This window comes from Haliotis rubra, unplaced genomic scaffold (genome assembly GCF_003918875.1).
Source record: "Haliotis rubra isolate DU_JTF1 unplaced genomic scaffold, ASM391887v1 Scf99, whole genome shotgun sequence".
Classification (NCBI taxonomy): domain Eukaryota; kingdom Metazoa; phylum Mollusca; class Gastropoda; order Lepetellida; family Haliotidae; genus Haliotis; species Haliotis rubra.
The window spans coordinates 27,486-48,701 of record NW_025767734.1 but is presented as its reverse complement, the minus strand read 5'-3'; the positions used below and the strand labels follow the sequence as shown (position 1 = coordinate 48,701).

Sequence of the window (21,216 nt, the reverse complement as noted above, 5' to 3'; positions counted from 1 at the left end):
GAGCTGAGGTAACAATGGAAACATCATCAGACTGAAGCTTTTATCAATAATATGACATAGGCCTATTGCACATGAAAAGAATAAGATTGGGACCTAGTTAGTGGACTAGTTTAATAATAGCTATAATACATAGAAAACACATAATATTTGTAAACATGATATATATATTATTTATCGCATCTGTACATATGGTATATAACTTCCATATCACATCTGTACACATGGTATATACATTACATGTCAAATCTTCACAGATTGTATATATCTTCCATACCACATCTGTACATATGGTATATAACTTCCATATCACATCTGTACATATGGTATATACATTACATGTCAAATCTTCACAGATTGTATATATCTTCCATACCACACCTGTACATATGGTATATAACTTCCATATCACATCTGTACATATGGTATATACATTACATGTCAAATCTTCACAGACTGTATATATCTTCCATACCACATCTGTACACATGGTATATACATTACATATCAAATCTTCACAGACTGTATATATCTTCCATACCACATCTGTACATATGAACAGCTAACCAAGTGCTTGACAAAACACCTCGGGTTGTGTACTTCCCAGGAAAACATGAGAATGAAAATCGACTGCACACTTATTAACTGACTGTAGTAATAAAGTTAGTGATTTGAGCATGCACCTTGGGTTTTCAGTCTCACACAACTGACATACACACATTATTATTTTTATGACAAACATCCCAATGAAATCTGTACCGGTACCTATTTCACCTGTCAGTACAATCGCAACATGATAATACTGTTAAACAACTGGACAAAGGACCAGTGAATGTCACACATTTCTCTGTCTGCAACATTATCACCTATAAAGCTTGCACCACTCACTGCATAGTACTGGCAAGACAATGAGACAGAGGCAACACACAGCTCAGGACATGGTGACAACGTCCGTCAGATAACTCCATGTGTCATTCTTCAACATGGAGGTAACAACATCATTCAACTGCAGATCCTTGGCTATGTTGTACTGCATGCGTACATCCTTGCAGAAAGGCAGCAACTTCTTGATGTGGTTCAGGTGTTGTTGAGGGGCACTGTTCACTGACTGCTGGAACCTGAAAACACACAGGTCATCTTACCTGGAGGTCATCTTACCTGGAGGTCTAATCACAGATCTTGAAACTTGCTAGCTGTTACGCACAGTTCTAGAGATTTGTCTACAGTTTAAGCTAAAATAATCTAGAGTTCACATTACATATCTGTAGTATACATTACCTAAGTTGTAGTAGATAGTACCTAATCTGAAGGACACATTACCTAAGTTGTAGTAGATAGTACCTAATCTGAAGGACACATTACCTAAGTTGTAGTAGATAGTACCTAATCTGAAGGACACATTACCTAAGTTGTAGTAGATAGTACCTAATCTGAAGGACACATTACCTAAGTTGTAGTAGATAGTACCTAATCTGAAGGACACATTACCTATTCTGTAGTATACATTACTAAGTTGTAGTAGACAGTACCTTATCTGAAGGACACATTACCTAAGTTGTAGTAGATAGTACCTAATCTGAAGGGCACATTACCTAAGTTGTAGTAGATAGTACCTAATCTGAAGGACACATTACCTAAGTTGTAGTAGATAGTACTTAATCTGAAGGACACATTATTTAAGTTGTAGTAGATAGTACCTAATCTGAAGGACACATTACCTAAGTTGTAGTAGATAGTACCTTATCTGAAGGACACATTACCTATTCTGTAGTATACATTACCTAAGTTGTAGTAGATAGTACCTAATCTGAAGGACACATTACCTAAGTTGTATTAGATAGTACCTAATCTGAAGGGCACATTACCTAAGTTGTAGTAGATAGTACCTAATCTGAAGGGCACATTACCTAAGTTGTAGTAGATAGTACCTAATCTGAAGGGCACATTACCTAAGTTGTAGTAGATAGTACCTAATCTGAAGGACACATTACCTATTCTGTAGTATACATTACCTAAGTTGTAGTAGATAGTACCTAATCTGAAGGACACATTACCTAAGTTGTATTAGATAGTACCTAATCTGAAGGGCACATTACCTAAGTTGAAGTAGATAGTACCTAATCTGAAGGACACATTACCTAAGTTGAAGTAGATAGTACCTAATCTGAAGGACACATTACCTAAGTTGTAGTAGATAGTACCTAATCTGAAGGACACATTACCTATTCTGTACAACAAAGTCACCCAAATGCTGATACCCTTGAGTCAGTCATCAAATTGCATACAAGAACAGACTTTATTTTTAACCTTGATTGTTTTACTACCAAATGTCCTCAGTTAAATCATCTCTTTAATGAAACTCTGAATTCACAACATGAGAGAACAACCATATAGTATATATTCTTTCTCCATTGACACTTTTCATCAGCTGATGAGGGAGTAAAAATACACTCCACAATGCCCTGTTCCTCATGTTACAGAAGTTGGCATCCATAAAGATTTCCTTAGCATTTGTTGAATCCAGGGCATATGACATGCATCATGATAGTTATTTTGAGATTATCAGAAGAGTTTGAAAATGCTTTGTCTTTTTATGAAGTAATCCAAACATTTGTGAAATTTGACCTCTAGTGACCTTCATCTTAAACAGAGGTCATCAAAAATCAATAACTTCTCTGAGACCTGCTCAAGAGATCATATCTATTAAGTGTTATCATGGGATCACATTTGGCAACTCGATCCAGGTATCGTGACTACGGTATCAGTGCACGAAAGGTGTTCTGTGGTGTACCTGCCGATGGCCTCCTGGATCATGGCAGCTTTGAGGCGTATGTGTGACCGCAGATCCTGGAGGTAGCGGAAGTCGCCATTTAGGATCACGTTGTAATAGATGGCCTCAGACCAGTTGGCACGTTTCCCATAAGCCTCGCTGACAATCAGAGACTGTAAATTACAAGTTTGGATATGAATGGGTGAATTTGGTTTAATAAAGCATCTGGTGATATTCCCACCACACCATACCTGCCAAGGGAGGATATGAGGTCAGTGAACCTCATCTCAAACACTATACATACACTCATGGAGGTGAGGTGAGGTGAAATGGAATTTATACAAACCTGTAGAGGTTATGAATTCTTTGAAGAAAGTCCTCCTTGGGGTACTTATAAGCATTAAAATGTCCATTTTGAAACCTACGACAGTTGTAACTATATTTCAATAAAAATATTTACAAAACGAAAAACACGCTCTGCTATGAGACCACTTCCCTACAGGGCCCCAGCTGGCCCCCTACCGCAAGAGCAGGTAACTCTAGCCGACAACCTCGCGACCTCACTTTTCATGCTGAACGGATCAGACAGAATGAGGGGAGGCGGGGAGTCAGACTTCAAGGAGGACTTTCTTCAAAGAATTCATAACCTCTACAGGTTTGTATAATTCTTTTTCAGAAGAAGTCCTCCTTGGGGTACTTATAAGCATAAAACAGACTCCCAAAGATCAGAAAACCGGAGTGGCATTCTGTCTGACACACTGGTCCTAACGCAGTAACGTAGTACAGCCGTGATGAAAATAGAAATCACACTTACCCAGTCACGCGTCCGCCAATGTCAATCAAGGCGGGGCGGATTCTAAGGCGAGGACCCTGGGAGGTCAAAGCTTAGTGCCCATTGGTCAATCGGTACACACCCCCAAGATAAAACTACACCTCCCATCCTGATTGGTGGAAGTGAGTAAAAACTAGGGACTCGCCAAAACAAACTACTGTCCATAGCACACCGCCAGCCAAGCGGGAAAAATGGAAAATAGAAGCCAAAGGCACCGATACCAAAAGAACGGAAATAAAACCGCCACCACATACCTTCACCAGTGCAAAATAGGGAGAATATACCCGACACCAGTATAAAACAATGAGTAAATCAGCCACAAGGCTTACTCGCCTGAGGCGCTACTCTGTCCACTGTGGAGAATCGCCTGGCCAAACCGAAAGCACGCCACGCCAATGTTTGTCCAGCTGATAATGGCTTAATGAACGCATTCGGTCGGCTCCAAATAGCCGCAGAGCATATCTCCTCAATGGCAGAGCAGCCGCGATACGCTTTGGACGGGGCAACTGCTCGAACCGAATGAGCCTTTAAACCCTCTGGGGAGTCATACCCTTGTGTATGTAACCCATACATATTGCCGACAATGATCCACCTCGATATGGTCTGTGTGGTAACTGGGTGACCTACTTTATCACTTCGCAACAGCAGAATAACTGCTTATCTTTACGGATTGACTGTGTTCTCTTGACATACGCCTTAAGTGTCTTACGCATATCCAACACATGTACTTCTGGCGCTTTGGCGCCACCAGACGGGCAGGAAGCGTAAAGGCAGGTAAATCAATAGGAGCGTGACATGAAACGCTTTATCGATTTTTGGGCGGTAGGAATCAGGTGTTTAATACTTACCCTATCCTTATGAAAACGGTAAGCTCCGGTCTGAAGACATAGCATGAATGTCTCCCACCCGCCTACCTGAAGTAATGGCTACCAAAATGCCGCTTCCAACTTAACAGTTGAAGCGACAACTCCACCTATCGTGAGAAGAAAGGACTAGATAGCCAATCTAAAACGATGGACAGCTCCCATGGTGGACTGGTCCGACGGACTAATCGGACGCACTCTGTCCACACCTGCTAAGAAACGCTGAACCAGAGGGTGTTGTCCTAAAAGGGCACCCTCGGTAGGAATGTGGAAAGCTGAAATAGTTGTGGAGTAGCCTCGATAGTAGACGCTGCTAGGCCGGGCTTCTAACCGAGACTGTAAAATCTCCAAAACTTCGACTACAGTCGAAGAAAAGGGATCAAGTATCCCTCTGTTTCCACACCAGCGCCAAGATAACAGGCCCATCTATCCTCATACTGTAAGTTAGTCGAATCCCTCCGCCGGCCAGAATTGTGTCTGCAACTGGTGCAGGAATTCCGCCGCGACGGAGGCTTACTTCCTGACAGTGGCTGCCACCCACTGGATCCATGGATCCGGTGTGGCTGGCCTTCCTGGGATAGGAGGTCCGTCGCGATCGGGTAACAGCACCGAGGCTGTACTAGCGATCTGAGTATTACAGGAACCAGCGCTGAGACGACCACAGAGGTGCAAGAAGCACAAGTAGTCGCTACTGGTTGGGTGGCTAGCTGCGATAGGACTCTGGGAATCAGAGGTATCGGTGGGAACGCCCACAGGACCCTGTCCGGCCCAATCTAGCTGGAAGGCATCGAGGGCGATCGCCCCCGATCCGGGATCCGGAGCAAAACACCGAGTCTGGTTCGCCACCCCAGAGGCAAACAGATCCACCTGGAACGACCCAACAACTGGGAGATAGCCCCGAATATCTCCCGGTCGAAAGTAACCACTGTGAGGGGCCAGGATACGACGCGAGAGTGCATCTGCACGCACGCTGTCCTCCCCGAGATACACAGGTAATACCCGCGGTGTTGAACCGGGTCGCATTCACAGCAGAAACTGCCACGCCCCTGGAGGAGTGACGGAGACACCGCATCGCCTCTGCTTCAGGATATAGGACATCGCCGCTTGATTGTCCATTTCTAGACGAACCACACGGTTCAACCTGTTCCATGAAGCTGCTCAATACCCGCCGGACCGCCTCAATTCTAACACGCTGATGTGTAAGGTCGCTTCGCTCACGACCAAAGTCCGAAGCTGTGAGGTCCCCTAGGACCCCCACCCCTGTGAGGGAGGCGTCCGGCCTGAATCGCGGAGCGAGGCACCGGGTCTCCAGAGGGATACCCCTGACTAGATTCCCGTGTCGGTCCACCACCTGAGGTGAGGATGAAGCCACTCTGGAGTTAGGAGGATAGTCTCGTAACTCCCCGAAAGTGTGACCACAGCTGTGCTAACGCTTGCTGAATTGGCCGCATCCTCAGACGCCAAGACGCCAAACTACATCCACCGCCGCCGCCATGTTGCCTAGCAACTGAAGCCATGCGCGCGCTGCTGAGGCCCTGGGGACTGAAGGAATTGTACAACAACCCGCTGTACTTTGGAAATGCGGTCCTGAGACAGAGAGACTAAGCCCTGCTGTGTCTCGAATCTCGCCCCCAAGAAAACCAGATCCTGGGATGGAACCAGCTCGATTTCTTGAGGTTGATGACCCAACCCAACCTGGTGAGAATATCCATCACTGTCTGTGTGGATTCCCGACTCAAGTGAGTGGAAAGCGCCTCTGAGCAGCCAGTCGCCCAGGTACGGTAACAAAAGTTGCCCTGTGCCCTGGCTTAATTTGAGCTGGCACTAGCATGAGTTTTGTGAACACCCTTGGCCGCGGGAGATGCCGGCGGGGAGCACACGAAACTGATAGCACCTCCCGGCCGGCTGAAAACCGGAGGTATTTCCTGAACTCGGGTGCATGGGTACATGAAGGTACGCTGGCCCTGAGGTCGATTGACGAAGCCAATCCCCTGCCTCCACAGATGAGATCACCGACCGTAGTGTCTCCATCTTGAAGGACGGTACCTCTAGCAAACTGTTCAGACCCTTTAAATTGAGAATGGGTCTGAACCTCCGGCCCTTCTTGGTAACCAGGAAATAGGTTGAGTAAACCCCTAAATTTTCCTGGCCCCTCGAACCACTCGATGGCTGCCTTGTCCAGCAACGCCTGACCTCGCACGGAGAACATCGGCCTTTTCCTGAGAGTTCGCACTGGCGCAAGCAACGAATCCCGGAGAAAGGAGGAGGGCCTCGCTCCACTGTGGCATATGCCCATCCCTGAGTGTGGACAGGACCCAGGGATTTGATGTGGCTTTCTCCCATTCCCGGCGAAGAGAGGTAGCCGGCCGCCTACAGGGACGCCGGGTAAGAGACAGTGAATCCCGCAGTCGGCAGTGTAACAACTGCTTGTGCCGACCAACAAGGGCCCGAGGAATGCTTACTGGGAAGCCGGGCCGACTTCCCTTCCTCTGAAAATGCTGCTGAGAGGCGCAGCCTTGCCCCTACCTCTACCCTTGCCCTTGCCTCTACGCGCCTGAAGTGGAGCCGCCCACTTCGGCGCCTTTCCTGAAGAGGAAGGGTAAGCTGAGGCAAGGACGGAAGGCCGGGCGCCGAGCAGTGAGGGGTTGTTCCAGTAAGGGCTTAGAGTCCTTAAACTGGCTAACCGCCTCGCTGCCTCCTGACCACTGTCAATGCCCCCGAACAGGGTTGAGCCCATCCTGAACGGCAAAGACAATAGCTTCTGCTGTGTAGCCGGTGAGTATCTGGCCACAGACAGCCACAACCGACGGAGGCCCATGATCGCAGACATCATCTGGCTAGCGCACGAATCGAATGGCGCCACGTGCAGATGTGAATGCACCTCCGCGAGCTGCCTCGCTAACGGACGGCGCACCGCCGCCGCCCACGCCTCCCTGGTCCACCAGCTTCCTCTGCAGGGCCGAGAGGTATGCTGAGTGGACTGAAACCTTTAGGTGTTGAACGGCGCTACGGTATTGTTCCTCAAAGGAACGATAGACCGACTTCAACACCTGGTTGTTAGAAGTAAAGGAGGCTTAACGCCGACCCTGACGAGCCGACGCTGCGGCTATGGCCAGATGACCTCCCAGGGCTTAATTGAGGCATAAATACACTCGCCTACCACCGGGGTCGAGCTTCTCTCCCATCAGGTAGCCCGTTCAGCCCGAAGATCGGCTTGACCGCCTCCTGAGAGGAGAGGGTTAATAACCTCACTGATCAGTGACGGTAAAATACGCAAGTGGGCCTCGGCGACCGACATCGAGCAAACGCCCCCCCGGAGACGAAACTCCGCTGGGTCGGGTCGCCTGACGGCACGACCACCTGCGCAAAAGGACGCAATGCGCTCCTTTACTTGCCGCAGGGACGGACCAAGCCGGCGAACCTTCCCCGACGCCTCATGCCCCCGCCGCCATCCATGGCTTCCTCCTCCCGCCCCGCAACGAACTCGGTATCCAGAGTCAGCCCGAGCACGGAAGTCGGTTCCACAGACAAAGATAGGGGAGCCATAAGAGCCAAGGCGCTTCTGGCCCGACCGACCCTAGGCTCGAGGTTGAGCCAGGGTGCCGAGGACCCAGGGAAGAGCCTGCCGGTGACAGGATTCCCCGGCGAACGTAAGGCCCCGAAGTCGACCGTAGCACCGGGCGCCGGAAACCCCGCCAGAGTTGGTAGCAAACGGTACGAGACCCGTGATCCAACACGCTTAGTACTCTGCGCTGAGCCGAGCCGGCTCGGGCCAGCCAGGCGAGGCACCAGCAGAGGGGTCACCAGAGCCAAGGCTCAAGGTAACGACTCTCCGGGTAGAACCCGCCCCCGACCGAGCCCGAGGCAGGGGAATCCCCTCGACAGACGACTCGAGCACCGCCAACTCCCCGAACGGAAGCCGATCTCCTCACGGAGACCGACATCGCTGGCCGGTGATCAGCGAAATAAACCGGTCATCTGTTGCTGCAATATGGATGTTAAATCATTAATACATACGGGTGCAGATTCTGATTGAGTTGTGGAAGTGGAGGGATAGGGAAGAAGGTTTAACCGCCTTGGCCCGCTTTACCCCCACCCCCACTAGAAGAAGAAGAACTCTTCTTACTTTTAGCCACTTTAGATGGTGGGTCCTGTGCCCATAAGTCCCCCTCGCCTGCGCAGCAGATTTGTATAAAACAAAAGTTCGCGGAACGACGCCGCCGCCTTTGGTGAGAAAATCTGGCAGTTCTCACACGCATTGATCATCATGATGTTCAACAGCCAAACAACGTAGGCACACATCGCGGCGTAATCCTGAGGTGGCAACATTGCCGCACATGCCACGCACGGGTGAAACTGTAACAAACAGAACCATTTATCATGGAAACTGATGTACAGTCTAAAAAACACACATATATGCAACACACGTAAAATATAATACGCACGGGCGATAAACCCTATGTGAAAAGCTAAGGCAGGTTTACCCTTTAACATATCATGAACAAGGGTGAAAATGCAAGCTTCCTGCGCAACATATATAGCGTAAATGTTATATGAAAAAACTTACCCCAACTCACCTTTTGCTGAAAGTGTAAACGTTAGGCAAGCCTACCATAGTAATAATAAGAAATTACCCTCCCCTAGCTGCATGTAACTTAAAAAGTTACAACCGTGACAGAAGGAAGCCAAACCGACCGCCATCTTGCCTGCCACGCATGGCTGGAAAATGGAGCCTGTCCGACTAAGTTACAACAATCATGAATGAAAAAATCAACCTACAATTCCACTAAAGCCCGTATGAGAGAAAAGAGGAACCATACATACATTAGTTGATTCTGTACCACTCATTTTGATTTCTTTTCACAATGAACTACACGCATCGCCTGTCTTCTGAGACGACAGCATGAAAAGTGAGGTGCGAGGTTGTCGGCTAGAGTTACCTGCTCTTGCCGCTTGTTTCGCTTTTGGCCCTGTAGGGTGGTCTCATAACGCAGAACGGTTTTTTTTCGCTTTGTAAATATTTTATTGAAATATAGTTACAACTGTCGAGGGTTTCAAAATGGACATTTTAATGCTTATAAGTACCCCAAGGAGGACTTCTTCTGAAAAAGAATGTTCATTTACATAGCAGCTACAGACATACTGGACAAATCATTGATCAAACCTCAACAAACTTGGGGTGTTGTGAGATGAGAGCTGTTACGCCCTCTGGGGAGAGGTTGACTACTTGGACACCTGAAGAAAGGTGCTGAAGTTGCAGCTCCAGCAGACGCGCTTGCCGCAGACACTGATGTGCATGACGCAGACAGCTGTCCTGCAAGCAATAGCAAATGTTAGCTTCATGGACATTACACAGAACCCTTACATTACATATACTTTACACAGTTTAGATCATTTGTATGTGTAAAGCAGGATCCTATATTCTCACTATGACGGTTAAACTTTGCGTATTAGTTATCTTTAAAAGTCCAAGCTTTGAACCCCACAAATAGATGACAGTTTTGTGAACATCTTTGGTTGGGCATGATACTGTTTCAAATAAAGCTGGGAAATCTGCAATGCTAAGATCCCCTTGAGACTATTGATGTAGTGGTGTATGGAATGAGTAATATTGCAACAGCTGTCTCCATTGACCTAATTCTCGAAACATTCGTAGCCCTAAGAATTCTTAACTTTGATCCTAGCCAATGTGTTAATAATGGGCTTAAGAAGTTCATAGGGCTACGAACGTTTCGTGAATAGCTAGCCAGAATACTACAGAAAGTATCAAGTACCTTTACATAGCTCTCGGCAGCATCAGAGAAGTACTGGGCACTTCTCTTAAGGTTGTCCTGAACATCTCGATTGTTTTCTGTCAGATGTAAAAGGAAAGAGAATAGTGGCCAACACCAAAACTAGACAAATGTCAAATAGACATTAAACTTTTACCAAATCATTAAAGGCCAAGCTTTTCTGAACATTCTTCACGTCTATCATAGCATGAAATGCTTCAAGCTGATTGTTCCACTGTTTGCTGCAAGGTTTCTAGTAATATGCATTGCTGCAAAAACGTTAAGACAACATCATCCATTGTTCATTATGAGAGGCCCAGATAAGCTGCGTATCCGGGTAAAATACGCATAGAATTACACATTGAAAAATAATTGTTGCGTACCAATTACGCATTTAAAATGTTAGATACGCAGAAAGTTTAAAACAAATGCGTCGTCGAATATATTTATAAAAATCGCCATGTAATGAAAAAAGACATCGATTGCTATCAAGTTGTACTGTTAGTATAGGACAAGTGTTGTACTGTCAGTATAGTATGAGTGATTTTTTATGAAATCATTTCCATTATATTTAAGTTGGTTTTGATTACCGCCTCATTTTCCATTGACTGCTAGTAAATGCTACAGTAACATCGGTAAAAATGTGTGAATTTAAATGGCTTCCATATTTTACCCCATTCCATGTGCGTATAACTTCTGCTTACCACGTTCATGAGGGTCCGTATAACCTTAGTGTTGATTATATATATTTTACATAAAACCTGAAACTAAATGACACAATGCTAGGTTATATTTCTTTGGGCTAAATAATAGTATTCTGTATTATAGTTTACTGACGACTGCGTCAGAATTCGTCCCGTAATATTATTGTGCATGTTTGAACCTGATCGCTGGGAAACATGTGCACAGCTGATTGCTATTTCCGGCTAAGATACACACGGTAATCTTAATCCCTGCAAATAATACAATGCCCAGCAAAAACAACTTAGAACTTAAAAGGTAAATAATCTTGTCTAGTGATGTTTAATTGCAAATTTGCTGTCTCTACTGACAAAGTCGTCTTCTGTTGTTTGTTTACGCGATTTGATATGATGTTGTTTTCTTACCCCTGGAAAAAAGTTTGACAGACTGCTCTTTTTGGTCCTCAAAATTCGGCTTATAGACGGTAATATACGGTAGGACATCTGCTTAGTAAACTTACTTAATGACATATACTTAGGTGAGTAAAATGACTGAAATACTCACATATTTGAAAGCAGTGGGTAACAGAAAAAGAAATACCCACTCAACATTCATAATACCCACTCCAAACAAATACAGTGGGTACAGTACCCACATGAGCTAAATCTTATCTGGAGCTCTGCATTATGTCAGAAATAGTAACGACTACATGTATCCATGCCAGGCCCCAGAGACTCTCTGACATCTTGTGATGGCTCAGAACACTAATTCTCTAAGGACAGACAATTCCTGGTAGTCTTTAACACAGGCAGGTACAGACAACTCCTGACTGAGTTATTTCCCTTGGCCAGCAGTAGGTTTAGTTAAGGTTATAATTGACCAGGACCATGTCCCACCAAGCAATCTTAGCACTATGATGATCTTCAGCATTTGTTATAGTATAGGAGATATGGTCACCTTAGTGTGAAGATCATTGGCAGAATGGGTCCCTGGATGACACTTTGCACTTTTTAAAGTGCTGTGTGGCCACTACTTTTTCTTGCAATGTTTTATGACATGATTGAATGTTTAAGCAACAGGATTTCAAATTTCCGAATGTTTCAGTGAAAAAAGCGACTTTGATCAATTACAGTGATAGGTAACTCTGACACAGACATTATCACCTGTGTCCCCTACTCTCCTTACCTAACGGTTTGGACCCGTGAAGGTGCGGGTTAGAATGAACCTTCGGTAACCCATGCTTGTCGTAAGAGGCGACTAACGGGATCGGGTGGTCAGGCTCGCTGACTTGGTTGACACATGTCATCAGTTCCCAATTGCGCAGATCGATGCTCAAGCTGTTGAGCACTAGATTGTCTGGTTTACAGACCTCCGCCATATAGCTGGAATATTGCTGAGTGCGGTGTAAAACTAAACTCACTCACTCACTTACCTAACGGTTTGTTCTTGAGGGCCTTCAGGTTCCGCAGCCATACTCCTCCAGCATGTGTGCAATCTCCGATGCATCATAAACTTGTGAGCCACCATCGTAGCTGTCCTTGTCCTCAGGGTGGAAGCGCTTTCAGGTAGTCCAGGACCGCTGTCTTCAAGTTGTCACCCTGGCAACAGGAACACTTTCATAAATGTCTAGATAATGTCTTCACACACAATAGACACCAAGACAGCATGATCACTCAGTTATGCTCTCTGACACTAAAGTTATATTTCAATTAACAATCTATGACAAATATATGTCTACTAGCCTTAACTTGTGTCTTAGCTTTATTTTCAGTAGATTTGGTGAGTGAGTGAGGAGTGAGTGAGTGAGTGAGTGAGTGGGTGGGTGGGTGGGTGGGTGGGTGTGGGGATGTTTGGGTGAGTGAGTGAGTTTGACATCACATTCTTGTCAGGACACAGACATCGTTGTTAGCTAAATCAGTTAAACCAACAAATACAGAATCTGCCGGGGTCAGACAGCCAGTAGTGTCTACATACCCTCTCCATCCCCTTCCCCAGCAGCAGTTCGAACTTGTGGTGGAGTTTCAAGGCATCGAAGATATACGTCATCTCATTGAACCGGCCCACTCCAGTCAGCAGCCGAATCTGTTGCATTTGAACAGTGACATTTATCACACTTGATCACGCAAATGCTGGTGAACCTTTATCTCCTAAGTTTTATAGAAGGACATCCTTGTCACTGCTGACATATGTTGTAGTTGTGAAAAACAGGAATTTTTGGCCACGATGTAACAAAGGTGAGTAACTCAACAAAATAATTAACCATCCACACACAAGAGCCGTGTCAGCCTCATTAGCTCTGTAATCAAAGCCCAATACAACTACCGGTAACCAACAGCATAGAGACATCGATTTCAAATTATAGCGGAATGATATACTTTAGAATCTGAACCAGACTTCAGTGGATGTTGAAGTTCAGTCCTAATCAGTCCCGTCTGGATTAGTGAGATTAGAGCAGACGGTATGTAGCAGAAGATAAAGAAAATGTAAATGTAGTTAGCATTTAAAGAAATATTACTTTTCAGTGTCCTGGTATTGTGAAAGACAGGTCCCACAGTAGTAAACCTGGGGCTCCTTTCACTAAACAACCTTTACTAAGGTTAACCTTAACACCCATTCTTTAACACTGCACTAAGGTTACCTTAGTGACTTACAATCACCTTAGTTCTTTGTGAAAGGAGGCCCTGGATTGTTGTTTGTGCTATATATTACCATGAGGGAAAACTCCTCCCAAGATGGGTGAGACTGTCGGTGCAGATGCGTGCAGCTCGCAGCACGTGTGAGATGCCTTCCATGTTGCAGGCTGCAGTGTGACAGTCATGCGCCATGATCATAAGCTCGGTCTGTATCGCCAGGGCTACAAGCAAGACATGGAGGTCAAGTGACAAATCTATGATACAGCATTGTACATGTTAGCAGTCCTAAAACATACCAGCTAGGGCTAGGACGGGTAGGAAAAAATGGAATCGAGTACCCGCATGTACTTACCCGAATCGGAATCGAGTACCCGGAAATGTAAGGAATACAGTGCTTCTGTCAACTTTCTGAATATTCAATCACGATTTGACAGAGATTACTATAGAAAACTTATAAGGATGGCAATAAGACATTAAAATAATCTCAAGCTATATAATTTACGTCTGTTTAACCAATATAAAGAGTAACACCATTACTTACATTGCTCGTTAAAATAAACTTTTCGTTCCTGCTGTTACTGTAACTTGACTACTCACTGCTCATGTGCAGATAAATTGCAGTCGTTAATAATAACCTCCATTAATCGGACAATACCAATGATGTAAATGTGTGTTACGTCAATAATGAAAAAGACAAGTTATTATCTGCCCTTGTCATTACAGAGTTCTCTCCCTTTCCGGGTACTCAATTCCTAGAAATAGGACTCGATTCCAGCTGTACCCGATCCGATTCGAAGTACCCAAGTACCTGGCCCCAGCCCTATTAATTACCATCACAATATCGCACGGTCAAATGATTCTCATTTCTAACTTGGTGGCTATATAGGGCTGGGCCATCAGAATTTTATGTTGTACATTCACAGAAGTGTACCTACACTGTTAACTGATAATAGTTTTGTTTTACTCTCATATCTGTTGTACTATCAGCAAGCGCTGGATTTTGGGAGCTGTAAATGTAATCTCAGCATCATGACGAGAACCTCCTGCCTGTAGCTGGGTATTCTTGCTACAGGAATATTTGTCTTACTCTGGCCATTTGAGTGCACGTCATCGGAGCAGTCGCCCATGGCCAGGGAGGCCTCCAGAAGGTTCTCTCCAAGACGGGAGGGCTCCTTACACAGCTTGATGAACTGGTCAAACATGGAGATCTTCTCAATAGGGTTGAACATCATATCTCGAGGGCTGGATGCCCTCATACCTACAAGAATACAGGACATGGAGTCTTGGGAGTCATATTGGCCTTGATACACGCAGGAGTATAATACACCATGTAACATACCTTTATGAGTGAGTGACATCAGGCCTTGAGGGCAAAAGGCCTTCATATCTGCTAAGCGCATGTTATGGGCATATTAAACCTTCCAGAGAGTAGTACACATCAGTACCTTCATAAAAATAGTGTTTCCTTGTTGTTTTTTGTTGAGCCATTTGAAAACAATATAGAACTTATCTTTAAAACACTTAATACAACCAAACTAAAGTTAGAAAACTTGAAAAATTTGGAGAAGAGATATACAAAATATAGTCTAAATCGTGATATGCTCACATAAATAATGAGACATTATTATCTTGGCAGATTGTGGTTTATTTGTTCAGACTCTCTGTCCCTTACATGAAGTGTTGGGGTTCATTAATGTAACTAATCTGTTCACTGACCTTGACCCGACTGTCCTCCCATGCTGACCTTGAGGGCCTTGATGATGGATACAGACAGGAAGCTAGCGACCTGTGACACAAGAAGCAATGTAACATCAAACATTATTCCACATCTCTTCTGCAAAAACTCACAAATTTTGTATTAGTTTCGCTAATCTTTTGTCTTCAATTATTTTAGGAATATTGCTAGATATGTATCAAGAAAATTGGAATGCTTCTGTTCAAAATATAATTAAAAATCAGTCAAAATTGGGATTCAAAAATCCCAACATAAACCTGTCTCAATTTGAAAACAATTTGCACCAGCCTCACATCTATTCCAACTGCAAGCCCACCTATGTAACAGCAATGATACAGTAAGAAAGTTGGTTAGTAACCTGCTCATCTGACAAACAACTGGTGCTCAGATAGTCCCTGGCAAGGATAAACCGCTGGGGATACGATGTCCGCAGTAGCTCATCCAGGACTGAAAACTCCTCTTTATTAACAACTTGTGCATATTCCACATCAAGCACCTGGAAAAAACATTGAACACCTGTAAACATCTTACTACAATAAGTATGATATTTAGCGAAACAACATATATTATCCATTTTCTGTAAACTACACTTCATTTCGATCCGTGAGTAGATGCAATATGATTGTGAATTCTTTGAATAATGTGGACCAAAGTTATAATTATTGGTAACTACCAGTTGTCTGTGGTCTGTGTTTGCTGTGATTAGAACCCCATCGAGGGGGATCAGCTTATGTACGAAACATACCATTTTGACACTGATTTTAAGGGTCAAGTTTGGGGGTTGGCTTATCTATGGGGTCGGCTTATCTACGGTATTAAATGGTAAGCACTCACACCAACTTCTCAAGCACCTTGATACTGTGTATTTACCTACAGAAGAACAAGATATTCAAACCCATGACCATGTACACCTCCCTTGCATTGAGTCTGTCTTGTAACCATACTACTCACACAAACGTTTTGAACACATGACATTGCTACAGAAAGAATTTGAAATGTAAACCTTGCACAACATGATACTCGCTTGATACAGTCTATTTATGTACAGAACACTGTCATGGGTCAACACATACACATGCAACTTTAAATGCGGTTATTATCCTCAGGCAGCACTGTTGCCCATGGTTACAGTGCCCAAGTAGCTTCTCCATGACAACAATGGCATCTTCCTTCTCAACAGGCAGAAAGTCCCAGGATGTAGAGGCAGTTGCCAGACTGACAGCTGAAGTAAGATTCACCATAAGTACATCAGTTGCAGGTTATAGAGAAACATTAATGCATAATGCTTATAATGTACAAAGACAATTGATCAACCATACTACACAAACAAGTTCAACATACCAAATATTTTTAGTGAGTGAGTGAGTTAGTTTTACACTGCACTCAGCAATATTCCAGCTATATGGCGGCAGTCTGTAAACAATCGAGTCTGGACCAGACTATCCAGTGATCAACAGCATGAGCACCGATCTACGCAATTGGGAACCGATGACACGTGTAAACCATGTCAGCGAGCCTGACCACCCGATCCCGTTAGTCGCCTCTTTACGACAAGCATGGATTACTGAAGATCAATATTCTAACCCGGATCTTCACAAGTAAAATATTTTTAGAAAGTTGATCACTCTTCCAGTCATATTGTACAAGAGTCAATTACTGCTCCTCTAGTAGTATCCCCAGCTCCCTCTAGCAGTACAAACTGAACTATCCACCTCCCACGATCAGCTGCATAGCCACAGAAAGTACAAATATTTCTTAACGTAAGGAGTCAGCACTTACAACTTGATGTGCGACTAAAACCAGAAAATGATCCAAGGCTTGACCTTGACCTTCTGTCTATTGTCAGAAGACGCCTTATCTCAGGTTCCATTGTTTCTCGAGTAACAGTGTCATTACTGAGCCGTATACATGTCTGAAACACACCAATATCAGCAACTTTGTATTTGAAAACAACACAATTCAAATACAAGATGCTGTTAACAGAGATGAGGGATGTTATTTTCATGGATGATGGATGCTACTTAAATAGATGGCTACTTACAAAGATGATGGATGCTACTCAAATGGATGGCTACTTACAAAGATGATGGATGCTACTCAAATAGATGGCTACTTCCATGAATGATTGATGCTTCTTAAATAGATGGCTACTTCCATGAATGATTGATGCTTCTTAAATAGATGGCTACTTCCATGAATGATTGATGCTTCTTAAATAGATGGCTACTTACAAGGATGGTGGCAAGATCCTGACTGTAGTGATGAAAGACGCTGGTCACCTGGCAACTCTCACGAATCTTGCCCTCATCAAGTAACTGTCCGATCAGTGAGTTAAGAGCTTGTGTTTCCTGAAACCATCATTGAAGTTGTAACCATGTTACTCAACTGGACAATCATATAGGTTATTCTATGAAGTGATCTATCAGTCATCATAGAACAACTGAGTGAATGAACATATGTTGCGTTACGCAGTATTGACTATATTTTAGAACAAAGAATACTGCAAATGAAGTGCATTTTTTAAATATGAAAACTGAGGCATTGATGGTATAGAGCGTCCCATGTACAGTGTGTTCTAGGTGATGGAGTTAAAGCTGCACCCAGCTTCATTACAATACCTCAGGTGAGACATGTGACTGTCTTCTACTGGGAGGCATCTTTCCCAGGCAGAGAAGCTCGGACTTATCTGCTGATGACTTCCCATTGTCTGTGGCCTCCGTGACAGACAGGATCTCCTCCACAGGCTCGCTACTCTCCTCACTCTCCCCCTATAACAAACAACACACCAACTGCTAAAAGCTACTCTCCTCACTCTCCCCCTATAACACACAACACACCAACTTCTAAAAGTTACTCTCCTCACTCTCCCCCTATAACAAACAACACACCAACTTCTAAAAGCTACTCTCCTCACTCTCCCCTTATCACAAACAACACACCAACTTCTAAAAGTTACTCTCCTCACTCTCCCCCTATAACAAACAACACACCAACTTCTAAAAGTTACTCTCCTCACTCTCCCCCTGTAACAAACAACACACCAACTGCTAAAAGCTACTCTCCTCACTCTCCCCCTATAACAAACAACACACCAACTGCTAAAAGCTACTCTCCTCACTCTCCCCCTGTAACAAACAACACACCAACTTCTAAAAGTTACTCTCCTCACTCTCCCCCTATAACAAACAACACACCAACTTCTAAAAGCTACTCTCCTCACTCTCCCCCTATAACAAACAACACACCAACTTCTAAAAGCTACTCTCCTCACTCTCCCCCTGTAACAAATAACACACCAACTTCTAAAAGTTTGTTTGAGTGGCATTTTAAAAGTTGAGACGTACAATATAGAACAAATTTTATGGATAACAATTTCATTTCATGAGTGCGACATTTCGATACAGATTCTTGTACCGTTGTCCTGCTTGACAATGGTACAAGAATCTGTATCGAAACATTGCACTCCCAAAATATAAAAGTTGTTATCCATAAAATTTATTCTATATTGAACTTCTAAAAGTTTATCATGAATTGTAAAAAGTCACAAATCGAAACATTTCTTCTAGCAAACATTATCAAAGATGTATTGCCATATTACTTTCATTCTTATGAACACTGTAACAGCAATCATCTTGAAATATTCTATAATCATCACCGTGACAACCGTGACCAGCACCACATTGTTTAAGAGAACATTAGAAAATACAGGATAATTTGAAGTAAAGGCAGAAGGAGAAACACACACTGATGCACTTCAATATGATCCAGTCATTGTGACTCCTATGGGTCAGTATGCACACACTATCTTTTGTTGTGAGATCTTGATCTGTATGGGTCAGTATGCACACACTACCTTTTGGCCTGTATGGGTCAGTATGCACACATTACCTTTTGTTGTGAGATCTTGGCCTGTATGGGTCAGTATGCACACACTACCTTTTGTTGTGAGATCTTGGCCTGTATGGGTCAGTATGCACACACTACCTTTTGTTGTGAGATCTTGGCCTGTATGGGTCAGTATGCACACATTACCTTTTGTTGTGAGATCTTGGCCTGTATGGGTCAGTATGCACACACTACCTTTTGTTGCGAGATCTTGGCCTGTATGGGTCAGTATGCACACACTACCTTTTGTTGTGAGATCTTGGCCTGTATGCGACAGTGCCACATCTGTCTGTGAACCCGGTCATACAGGCTGTCTGTGTCCTCGCTGCCGGTCATCAGTTCCAGACACAGCTGGTAGGTACCGGCCTTCTCACTCATGCTGCCAATTGCTTCTGCTTCCAGCTGTAAACAAACGCAACATCTCTTTTTATTTCAGCATATGGATAGTTGTCGGATCATGAGGCTCTGAAGCTCACCTACATTGTTTCCTACATGAATCATGAAAGATCAAATTCCACATAAGTTTGAAATTTTGTGGGCTCTTGGTTCAGCTTATGTAAAAACTGAATTGTGTTGTAGAGCGTGAATAGAGTAGTCAGTATGTTACTTTTCTAACATACAAATATATCAACTACACTTGTAGTTAAGCCTTTGCAGTCCTGACATACAGACATTGATTAAATAATCTACAGAAGTTTCATGTCTCAGTGAACTCAGTGAATATTCAGTCTGATCATGTACTTTATCCTCTCTATTTCCAATGTTTAAAAAGTGACCACTTGTTTAATCTTACTTTGAAGAAATCTATGACACTAGATGGCGAGATCTGATTCAGTCTGAACTTTTCCGCACATGACCTCCAGAACCGGGCCCTGGCAACCTTTGACCTCCACACCAGAGTCTTCTCTAACATCTCTTTCTCTGTTAACATCTGAAGGTAAAACGCATGCTCATTGCATAGTTTGTCCACAAAGAACATTTCAAGTCCTGAGTCAAAGTGGCTGACTAGTTGATCCTCCTCCTGAACAGTGAAAGATATTACTACTCACGTAGTGAACCAACAGATGGTAAGAAACGAAACTCTTACAACAAACGTTTGATGTACAAAGTTGACCTGTCTTGTAGGATGAGTGAGTTTAGTTTTACGCCACTTTTAGCATTATTCCAGCAATATCACGGCGGGGGACACCAGAAATGGGCTTCACACATTGTACCCATGTGAGAAATCGAACCAAGGTCTTCGGCGTGACGAGCTAAAGCTTTAATCACTAGGCTATCCCACTGCCCTGTCTTGTATGGATTTGAGCGTGATTCTCATGGTTACACTGGATCATTATGGTCACACCACAATCCAGTACCACTTGTTCATTATCGCCAATCACAGTGTGATACTGTCTAGTGATACTGATGTCACAGCATCTGTACCTCAACTTAACCTCTGCTCTTGCTCTCGTTGGTGTTATCGCAATGTGGAGTGGAGATGACCGTAACGTCTTCACAAGTATACTGTCAGAAGTTTATTTTTGTTCTTCTCATGCAAGTTTGTTTTCACGAACACCTGGTGTCTGAGTGTGTTTAAGGGATCCACTCATATAGTTCCACTGCTACTTTGCTTCTCACGCTATCTGTCTTCCGGGATAATCGAGGCTTGTTACTCCTTGTTATTGACGCCATACATTTACAGGTTGGGGTGTTTCTAACAACCAAGATAGGTTATAACCCTAACCAAGAACATATTCATCCCATACTTTTAACAAGAGTTATTGGAGAAGCAATACATAATCATGGATTGTCTGTTCTGCCATAAAGAGACCCCTTGAGCCAAACATGAGTGGATGTTACCTCCTTCAAGGTGATGTCGTCACAGGACAGGTTAGAGAGCCGGGCGAACTTGTACGCATCACCAAATGCCTTCCTCTCAATCAGCAGGTTGATGGTCTTCTCCATCTCTCTACGACTGCCATCTATCTGCTGTAGGAATGCTGGGAAGGCCACTGTGTCCAGCTGGTTGGCATGCAGGATACGCACTAACTTATGGAGGCGGCTGTA

At 44.0% G+C, this 21,216-nt stretch overlaps 1 protein-coding gene and 1 long non-coding RNA gene across 2 annotated transcripts; both read right to left on the bottom strand.

Annotated features, from left to right (window-relative positions):
• Window positions 1-928: 928 nt before the first annotated feature.
• LOC124265662 (spatacsin-like) lies at window positions 929-21,190 on the bottom strand. Its single transcript, XM_046700462.1, is given in 20 exon segments — window positions 929-1,115; window positions 2,789-2,940; window positions 9,627-9,776; window positions 10,237-10,313; window positions 12,347-12,382; window positions 12,385-12,475; window positions 12,477-12,512; window positions 12,889-12,996; window positions 13,624-13,641; window positions 13,644-13,768; window positions 14,635-14,805; window positions 15,264-15,333; window positions 15,641-15,778; window positions 16,356-16,504; window positions 17,062-17,194; window positions 17,514-17,630; window positions 17,901-18,050; window positions 19,411-19,569; window positions 19,961-20,098; window positions 21,010-21,190. Coding segments are annotated over 20 exon segments (2,310 nt in total). The 5' UTR covers window positions 21,115-21,190.
• On the bottom strand, window positions 1,753-2,631 carry LOC124265709. The gene is made up of 3 exons (XR_006895510.1): window positions 2,220-2,631; window positions 1,947-2,051; window positions 1,753-1,778 (listed from the first exon to the last, which is right to left on the bottom strand). It is a non-coding gene; the product is annotated as an uncharacterized LOC124265709 (long non-coding RNA).
• Window positions 21,191-21,216: the final 26 nt, after the last annotated feature.